The 10,063-nt window shown below is 37.1% G+C and overlaps 1 protein-coding gene and 1 long non-coding RNA gene across 4 annotated transcripts; one reads left to right on the top strand and one right to left on the bottom strand.

Moving 5' to 3' along the window:
- Nucleotides 1-1,215, top strand: LOC122074513. Its single transcript, XR_006138985.1, has 3 exons — nucleotides 1-345; nucleotides 671-721; nucleotides 980-1,215. It is a non-coding gene; the product is annotated as an uncharacterized LOC122074513 (long non-coding RNA).
- A 2,470-nt stretch (nucleotides 1,216-3,685) lies between these two features.
- LOC122074509 (WAT1-related protein At1g68170-like) lies at nucleotides 3,686-8,518 on the bottom strand. Of its 3 annotated transcripts, none has more exons than XM_042639371.1 (7): nucleotides 8,094-8,518; nucleotides 6,580-6,642; nucleotides 6,322-6,438; nucleotides 5,134-5,392; nucleotides 4,890-5,048; nucleotides 4,615-4,766; nucleotides 3,686-4,152 (listed from the first exon to the last, which is right to left on the bottom strand). In XM_042639371.1, the coding sequence occupies exons 1-7, from the start codon at nucleotides 8,288-8,290 to the stop codon at nucleotides 4,053-4,055; spliced, it is 1,047 nt and encodes a 348-aa protein (XP_042495305.1). In that variant the 5' UTR covers nucleotides 8,291-8,518; the 3' UTR covers nucleotides 3,686-4,052. The 3 variants fall into 3 exon arrangements, with proteins under 3 accessions (XP_042495305.1, XP_042495304.1, XP_042495306.1); XM_042639370.1 differs by having other exon boundaries at nucleotides 3,686-4,157; nucleotides 8,094-8,514; XM_042639372.1 differs by lacking the exon at nucleotides 6,322-6,438 and having other exon boundaries at nucleotides 3,686-4,157; nucleotides 8,094-8,515.
- Between the last annotated feature and the right edge of the window lie 1,545 nt (nucleotides 8,519-10,063).

Raw genomic sequence — 10,063 nt, forward strand, 5'->3', positions numbered from 1 at the left:
GTAGGGGGCCGCCCGTCAGAAGAAGAGAGCATGGGTGTGACTTTGATTCATTGAGCATTAAAAGCTCTTTTGGATCTTATCTTTACTCCCTGCCTTTTGTCAGTTTAGTTCCTATTTAATGGATGAGCAGAGCAGAGAAGAGAAAGAACTGAAGAAGCAAACAAAAATTTAAGATCTAAGCGAGAGAGAGAGAGAGAGAGATAGAGATTGGGAAGATGAAGATGCGTATGGGAGCAGCTTTCTTGTTGGTGGTGCTCTTAATATCATCTGAGATTGCCGTAGTTGTCCACTCAGATGCCTCCGATTGCTACGATGCCTGTACCACTGGTTGTGTTCTCACTAATTGTAAGTTCTCCTCTCTTTCTCTTTCTCTCTTCATTTAATTTCTTAGGGAAATGGTTCTGAGAAAGCAGGAATAACCGATCCTGAATCCGGCCAATTCATGGTCCAAGTCCCTATAGTTTTTCTGTGTTTTCAGATCTGAGGACCAATTCTAAGGGTTTTCTTGGAGTAGATTCCGGCCAATTTTGATCCGATCCAGATCAAAATCAATTGGGACCAATATTCCAATTTCCGATTCTATGTTTTGAAACTTAAATGCATATCTACAAAGCATTGATTAGAATGATGCCTGACAATCTTTTTTATTTATCTTTTAAAAATACTGCAGCAAGGCTTCAGCAGCGATGTGAACGCAAGTGTGCGATCAAATGTGGCCCAGGTATGTGTTCAACTAATTTAATCTAACTCCTTTAATTATTGGGTGGGTGAAACAACCTTGCAAGTCTGGTGTTGCCAATGTTATACACAGATGGATGCGAAAAGACCATGCCACCACTCGTTTGGTGCACCCTTCCATTTGGTTCCATTGGTCACCCTTAATACGAAATAATTAAGGATATGATGTGATTCTATTACCAATTAGGGAGTACTGCACTAATTTTTTATTCTTCAAAACGGGCTTCTTTATAATGTGCAGATGTTGTTGCTGAGGAGGAGGGCCTGGTTGGAGGCTAAAATGGTCAATGGCGTGTAAGTTTGACTAGGGGGAGTCAACCATTTTGAACCAGTTACATATATAATAGGAAAATGCATTTCCTATTGGATCCATATATTTGTTATGTAACCCTGGTTTGACCGCTGGTCCAATCAAGTTTTTCTGAAACTTATGTTGACATTGGAGACTTAAATAATGCTTCTTCTTCCTATTATCCATATTTGGAACTCTTAAATGTATCGTTCTCCAAAATTCCTTATCTAGAGTACTTAAAATTCATATAGGTTTTCAGTTTTGTAGAGGATTTAATTTACACGGCAGATCTTAGACTATTATAGCTAGGTCATAGGGATGAAATTCCGTGTTTGAAAATTATACACCAGATGCCATCACATGCTCCCTTGAGGTATCACTGGAGCTTGTCTTGATGGCATTAATCTGAAACTCAACTTCCTTCATTAGGTTGTTAAATATAAGAAACAAATTTTGCTCGTCACTGTCATGAAATTTGAGCAGTGGTTACTAGTTAGTGTCAATGCACCCTCATTGCCCACCAAGGTTCGTAATCTCGGGATTGGCTTAATACCCACCAATTGTATCAATCATATACCAATTTGAATGGCTATGAATGGATCCATTTTTTTCGCCTTTTTTAAGGGAGAGGGATTTATATATATATATATATAACATGATGGTCGGTATCATATCATTTCAAAAAAGGGAAGACAGATAGATACAATGGATGGGTGCTATCTTATGATATTTCGACATGGTATCCAACTTTTTCCTTTTTTAAAAAATTCAAATTTTACCACATTTTACCCTTAGATCAGTGGAGAGAGAGAGAGAGAGAGAGAGAGAGAGAGAGAGAGAGAATTCATTGTACATCAAAGCTTTTGGGTCTTTTATTACTCCGTGTGTCTTCACTGCCTACATTTCGTTTTTAAAGGATGAGCAGAGCAAACTCTGTCAATCACTCAATAGAAAGAATTGAAGAAGCAAAATTTTTTGGCCAAATGGTAGCAGCAGCGATGAATTGATTCATTAATTTAGAATATCAACGTTGAGGGTTTATTTACACGAGAGCGGATTGAGTACTCGTAGGGGAACCATTCTCGTATAAGATTGATCCGCACAGATAAAATCCACCAAACAATTAACTTTATGATAGATTTCATCTGTGTAGATGTTACGATCTCATATCAACTTATGATGGTTGATCTCACATCAGTTTTCTATGGAACTTAATGTGGGTTGATATGGTCTTGGCTTCTCTCACCTTATTGGGTTGTGTTCTTCTAGGACTATAACAGTGGTATCAGAGGGGCCGATCTCTAGCTCAACCCGTGTGCAGAAGGGGCCACCTAATGTTAGAGTGAGAGCCGCTAAGGAAGGGCAGAGTGCCTTGTTGGTGATTAGCTATATCCCATGTCTGCATAATCATTTTATTTAATTTTTTTTTTTTTGTGCAAATAGATAATCTATAACTATTTAGAAGTGTGCGAAACCGGTTAACATTATAATTTTTATTTCCTTCGGACAAATTAAACTATGGGTCTTTCTACTTGTGACTATGAAGATTAATTCACTTTTCGCTATCTATATTTTTATATGCTATATTGAATCATTTTGGTGAATTGACGTAAAACGAATAAAATTTATAAGCGAGAAAGAGAGAGAGACATAGTGAAAAGCACCAATGAAGGCACATGATGGAGTACGTGAGAATCATTTTTAGAAAAGGGAAGAGAGATAGTCATAGTGGATGTTTACTTAAGATATACCAACAACATACCCAACCTTTTCTCAATTTATAAATTCAAACTAAAACTCTACATTTTCCTCTCTCCCACCTCATTTTTTATCTCTCCTTGTTTCACCTGCAAAAGCAGTAGCGGGTCCAAAGAGAACAACGATTTAAAGTAAAAAAATAAAAAAAAAAGTGGCCTAAGTTAAAGATTATGTATTATCACGGAAGAAAATCTTTATAAATAAATGGAGAGGGTTCCATTAAAAGCAGTGTAGAAACCAATGGAAGTACATGTGGAAATATCAATAACAATAAATTTTTTGCCTTTCATAAGATAGGATAATCATTTCGCCCTCTTATGTGTCTTGACGTGAGTCCCACTTTCAATTGTTCAAAGGATAAGGGTAAGGGTAAGGGTAAGGTTTTGATTTTTTACTGTTTCTCTAAACATGTGAGGTAAGATTAAGGATATTGTTTCACCTACTTTACCCGTTTAAGTCTAGGTCTCCCTAAAAATGGATCCCCTCCCCATTAGATCTCAAACCATCCATGAGTTTGGGTCCCAAACTCCAAAGGTAGGATATCCACATCCCATGGATGATGTGAGATTAATGAGAAGAAGAACCATACTCGCTCTCCACACCCAAGTCCTATAACCATTCCTTTAGGGAAATGTCCATAGCCAAACTAGATAAAATCTCAATGGAACCTTATTCACTTTATATGTTCTCGGAAGGTAATAACATTTCTTAACTATGATTTCCATTGTTTTGGAAGATTTTTAAAGTTCATGTGAAAAAATTCATTTGAATCAAACCATACGGGATTGATTCACACAAATGAAATCCACCTAAGGAAAAACCTTGTGGTGGATTCCACCTTTGTGGATCACTTAAACCCAAAAAATACATCTTTAGACATATCGTGAAATTTTTATGTACCATTAACCACTTTTACTAATACCCAAAAAGAAAAATAACTCAGTTATTAACAAATGTTATACCTAACTCCAAATATCTTATGAAGACATGGACTCATATACAACCCTACAGGTTTTGCTATCCTCAATGAGAATGAGGTGATGCTATATCATTATCGTACATGGGACCATAAAATCTCTCGCACCCCCCACAAATAGTACATTTCAAATAGTCATTATAATCTCCTAAAAAAAATGTCTCTCTGAAAAAACAGACGTTTCATCTTGTTTCTCTCTTGATAGGATTACTGTTGGGGAAGGTATCAGTGGTAGCTGGTGAAGAAGATGGAGTGGTAGTGACAGCCACCTCGATGTGCTCTGCTTCTCTAGAGTTCTCGGATAACATAGGCTGAGACATCCTCTTCAACTCTTTCTCCTTTCCCCAGAGTACCACATACAACCCTACCACTATCAATACTGCCCCTACTACACTGTAAAATTTTTGTAAAAGGAATTCACATCACCATTGCTATTCAAATCTTATATATCACTAATTGTAATTCTCTTAAGGTTATGTTTGATTGTAAGGGGAATTAAAAAGAAGGGAAGTGAAATTTTCATACTTAGAAAAAAAATATATATGCAATCATTAGCTATTTGACTTTAACATTAACTTAAAATCATTCCATATTTGGTTATAAAATTTCACTTTACTTTGAATCCAAAACCCCTTTCTATAGTATGTAAAATAAAAATTACATGCAAAATATATCATTAATAAATATGATTAAAAAAATTAAATAGTTTATACAATCACATGGGGTAATAATTATCAATATTTATTTTTAAACTATGAAAATTTCACTTTCATTCCCTTAAAATTCTCATTGCAACCAAATGGAGCCTAAGAGAAGGGCATTTATGAAATAAAAGTAAAATATTGTTTACCTTCCAACATGTAGCTTCTCGTCAACGAGTAAGGATCCTATGATAGCAACCAGCACTAGTACTAGAGGGCTGAACACCGATACAAAGACTGGGCCCCTTGCCCTTACCACCCATGCTACCAGGGTAACCCATACTCCATTTCCCATTATCCCCTACACCACCACAAGAACAATAATACAATTTTAGATATTTAATCATCAAGAGATAAAACAAACAAACAAGCAAACAAACAAACAATCAAACTCCATCGCATTCATCCATCCAGAATCTCATACCCCATAAGCCACGGTCCAAAGCCTAATATTCCATCCAAGCTTCCACTCCTCCCACTTCCTCTGTACACATAGAGCGTATATGAAGCTCTGGATTGACCCGGTTATAGCTATTAGAGTCGTGCTTGATAAGTAGCATGGGTAACTCTCACTCATCTTAGTCTGCAAAGAAAATATCAAGTCAAAAAGGGGGAAAATTCCAAGGGGTTTAAATATTTTTGTTCGAAATGCCATTGTAAAAACACACCTGAATAATCAACCAGAGTGCATAAGAGAAACAATTACAGAGGGCCAGTAATGATCCAAGTACTGGATTTTCAGACTTCATATGTAATGCTGACGTGGATGATCCGCTTCCAAACCAACGAGTCAGGTCAACTTTTGTTGACCAAATGTTGATTTTCGCCCCTTTGTAGAAGGTCAATACCATTGCCCCTCCTATGCCTATGGCAGTCCCCATCAGCTTGGCTTTCCCCGCCAACGTTTGAATTCCCATCCTCTCCAACCTTCGATTTATCAGCCCCATTAATGTCATGACTGATCCATCACTATCTTAAACATGAAGTGTGTTTAAGTGTGTGTGTGGCAAGGGATCGAGTACTCCATCAATAAACTAGCTTAAGAGGGTTTTGTTTGGATAGATGTGAGAAGATGGATTTATTTTTGTTGGGTAAGTGAAAAATGGAAAATCCAAAACCTACTGGGGAATAAGGATGTGAATTTGAAATCGAAATTGAATTCGTTTACTAAAATCAAACCGAACCATTTACATTGAAATCACAAAATCATTTAGTAAATAGTTCGGTTCTAATTTCAAGTTTAAGACCTATTAGTTAAATGGGTTGGGAAGGTTTTAGCCATTTAACCCGTTGGTTTCAAACCGAATTGACATCGTGAAAATCGAACCATTTAAAACATCAAAACCGTTCCAATTAACCTGTATAACGATTAAATATTTCGTTGTTTTAACAAATCATAATGGTTTAATTTAAGGAAGAATTAAGGACCATAGAGGTTGTCCAACAGTCTATTCAATAATTTATTCTTATTATGTATTTATGTAGTTAAATCCTTTCTTGTTCAATGCCTCATTTAATTTGATATAAGATTGAAGCGTTTATTAACAAAAACAGAATTTAGTAAGCATGCGAATAAACTAGAAAATTTCTACAAAAAAAGAAAAAAAGCGAATAAACTAGCAAGCCGATTGTAAACCATTTAGAAACCGTATAGAATAAACCACAATCAAAACCATTTAAAATAAGAAAATGACACTGTTTAAAAACCGTGGAACCAAAAACCATTTACTAAATGGTTGCGGTTTCAGAAAGAGCTACCGTTTAGTAAATGGTGCAGTTTTGATTTCAGCCGAATAAATGTGAACCGAACCAAACCACACTGTATACACTAAAATCAAACCAATTAACACCCTTACCGAAAAGTCACTGCCATGATGTAGGTTATGGCTGAAGTAAGGTTGCTCATGGCTGCTACAAATGTCATTGACGTTAGAGTTAAGCTTGCTATATATAGGTTCTGAGATAACGTTCCCCTAATCAATAAGAAGGAAAAAAAAAAAAAAAATTTAAGTCTTAACAGTAATTGTTTTATAGTTTGATCGAAGAAGCAGAAGAAGATTGGAAGAAGAGATCTGATATAGGTTTAGGATCAGTTTCAAAGAAGAATGGCTTACCCAAATAAGCCGCAAAGAAATGCTAGGAATGTGACCTTCCATGTCAAATTTGGTCTTTTATTTCTGCGCACAAATACATGTCAAAGAAGAAATTAATCTTTTTATCACAAGTAATGTGTAGAAAACCTCAAGGAAATAATTGGAAGGAAATTGTTTCAAGAAAATTACAAGTCTCAAATTTTCATTTTGCATCCTCTCATGTAATAATAATTTTTTCTTTTTTTGGGTTAATGACTGCACATCTAAAAAAAAGAAAGAGGCCCGCCTACAAGAGCAGCGAGACATGCTACAAGGAAGCGAGAGCGCCATGCAGCAACAAGGAAGCCTGCCAAAAGAACAAGCGGTCCCACCCAATGCTACCAAATTTTCAGAAAGTAGGAAGAAGCACCCTTTACGTATGGGGCAGTCAGTCCTCGATATAGGGGCAGCCAGTCCAAGGAAGACGTGGATTACGCAACTTGACTCTGCAGGCGCAAGCAGGAAGACAAAAGGAGCTGATCATCCTACGACCAAACACCGGCAAAAAGGTAAAACGACTCATTGAGACCAATCTACAACGCTTAAAGAACCTAGGCTATGTTTGGTAGCCAAGAGAAGAGAAGAGAAGAAAAGAAAAAAATAATCTAAAATAAGAAGGAAAAGAAAAGAGAAGAGAAGAAATGAAATGGAGTGAAAATAAAAAGAGTGTATATGTTTGGTAACCAAGAGAAGAGAAGAAAAGAAAAGAGAAGAAATATTTTGTTTTTGAATTTTAAGAGAGAGATCGACACATAGGAAATCATTGTGTAATCATTCATTTTTTGTCTTATTATGTTTCCATATTTTCTCGCGTTTTTTTGTGGTTTTTACAATAAATATATATTTTTTTAAAGCAAAAGAAAACTCCACAATTCTCAAGAAGAATTTTGAATTTCAAAAGCTGAATCTTCCTTGGGTGAAAACATACCAAGACAAAGAAAAATTCTTAACCCAAGAAAATAAAGTACAAAAAGTGTACTTTTTCTTTTCTTTTCTTGGCTACCAAACACAACTTCCAGGAGGAGGGGGCTGGAGGGCGGATTGTCATGGATGGCTGCGGGAGGTAGGGGCGTTTAGCAGCACCCAAAGGCCCCTTGCACAACCTTAAGTTCACGGCTTGCAAGCCCTGTTACCTTTGATGCTAACACACAGTATCATGTATCCATTTAATTTTTCATCGAAAATAGAGAAGAGCACTAAACACTCTAAGTGACCTCAAGGAGATAAAAAGAGTCAAACCCTAATCAGACCCAAATCACACGCTCAGGGGCTTCGTAACGCGAGACGGTGCCAACTTGGCAAACCCTTGAATTTCCCCTTATGTAACGAGAGAAAATAATAAATTCTCAAGAACCAGAACCCTAAATTCATTGTACAGATGGATTTCTTTTCTAGAGAAAATAAAAATGCAAGTATGTAAGTTGACGTATAATTGATCAATAATGGGTTCGATCGTATGATGGTGTAACAAATGAGGGATAGAATTAGTAGGGAACCTTTCGACGATGAAAGCAATGGGAGCCAAGAAGATGATAGCAAAGATGTATCTGTAGGCAACCAAGATTCGCATGTCCATTCCATCCATGTATGCTAGCTTATAGAATACATTGATCCCCGCAAAGATGGTCTGAGCCAGCACCATCCCCATCGCCGGTTTCAAACCTTGAAGAAAGTTGCAGAGATCACGAGCCATACCTCTCTATATATGTTAAGTATAGCTGAGAAGAAAGTAAAAACCCTTCTCTCTTGGCTAGCTAGAAGCAGATTTGAATTCGAATTATGACAAAAAAAGATAGTGACAGATAGAAAGATAAAGGGGAAGAGAAAGAGAGAGAAGTTGAGAGATGAAAGAGAGGGTGGAAAGTTTTTCTGCATTACAATGGGGAGAGGAACCAGACACAGAGAGAGAGGAGGGAGGGAACCTTCGAATTTAGAGTGGTGGTCACCGTTTGAATGGAGTGAGGGGGAGGGGCATTTATGGTATTTAAGTGACATTTGTTGCGCTACTTATTAGCGTTACAGCTTTAGATCATGCACGTGTTACTGTTGGCATAGACACGTGCAACACGTGCCAGAATCCTTCAGGGTGTTTGTGCCACTTGTACAAATCAAACCGTATCTAATTAATGTGCACTTTTTGTTGTAAAGTCTAATTAATGTGCACTTTTTTCTGTAAAGTCTAATTAATGTGCACTTTTTTTTGTAAAATCTAATTAATGAGCACCGATTGGTGCTATACAAGTAAAGGAGTAGAATTCCTCTGCACATACGCTCGATCTCTTGTAGTTTTCAATGGCCTTTTCAATCTCCTCTTTAGTTTTCAGTGGTGTCATAGCCCTTGTTTTTTTTCTGGGTTCAAATGGTGTTATAGCATGGTTTCAAGTAGGGGTGTCAATCAATCGGGTTGTGTTTGTTTCGATCGGGTTTAATTGGGTTTGATCACTTAGAAATCTTGCACTGTGAATGTCCGTTTAAGTAAACGGGTCTAGCTTTGGGGGGCATGATATGGTTTATAATCGGGTCGGTCGATGTTGGGCTTTAATCGGGTTTCCTTAAAAGGGTCTTAATTGGGCTACGGACATATTTAAGTCTAAACGAGCTGTAAATTAGTTTTAAATGTGCCTACCCTAAAATTCTTTTTTTAAGTGGATTGAATGCCTAAAAATATGTGAGGTAAATCTTTAATAAAAAAGAGAAATGATATGAGGTTATGGTTGTTCTTACAAAGAAATATGAGAAATTATGACATTTACAACTTACAAAATAAAGCGTAATTAAATCAAATCCTATCACAAAGCAAAGGGTAAGAAGTTTCATTTATTTCTTACTAGTAGTGGCAAAATAGGAATTTTATGTAGTATTAAAGGGGGTTGGGCTAGGTCGGGCTAAAACGAGTTGGTTCAAGACTGGCATATAAACGTGTCGGTTCGGTTGGGAACCCGACGAGTTAGCTGCTTGCACCGTGAACGCCCGAGCCGGACAAGTTTATTAAACAGGTCTATCTAGGTTGGGCCGTAAATGTGTCGGGTTCGATCCGGCCTACCGGTGCAGGCTTAAAATTGACACCCCTAGTTTCAAGTATCGGTCTGGGATTGGCCGTATTGGATTGGTATCGGCTGAGACTGATCCCTGATCCCTAACCGATCTAGATTGGTTTTCCATATAGTAAAAATTTAGCACTTTTAAAAAAAGCAAGGGTAAAATCGACCGATACCCATCGATCTGATAAGATATGGATCGGTACTGATAGTACCGATGCCGATACCATCCCCTAAATCCTTGTGTTATAGTCATCTCACTTGCAAAATCAATCAATTTTTTGTTGCTAACGGCAGGTATTCAGGGCCTGATTAGTACCTTAGGTTGATGTTGCCCATCTAAGGTTGTCATGGCCCCCTATTTGTTTTAAACCTTTTACCCTTATGATAAGAGTTCTATTTGTTCCAGTTCTTTTGTTTTTTTTTTG

This window comes from Macadamia integrifolia, chromosome 3, assembly GCF_013358625.1.
Source record: "Macadamia integrifolia cultivar HAES 741 chromosome 3, SCU_Mint_v3, whole genome shotgun sequence".
Taxonomy (NCBI): domain Eukaryota; kingdom Viridiplantae; phylum Streptophyta; class Magnoliopsida; order Proteales; family Proteaceae; genus Macadamia; species Macadamia integrifolia.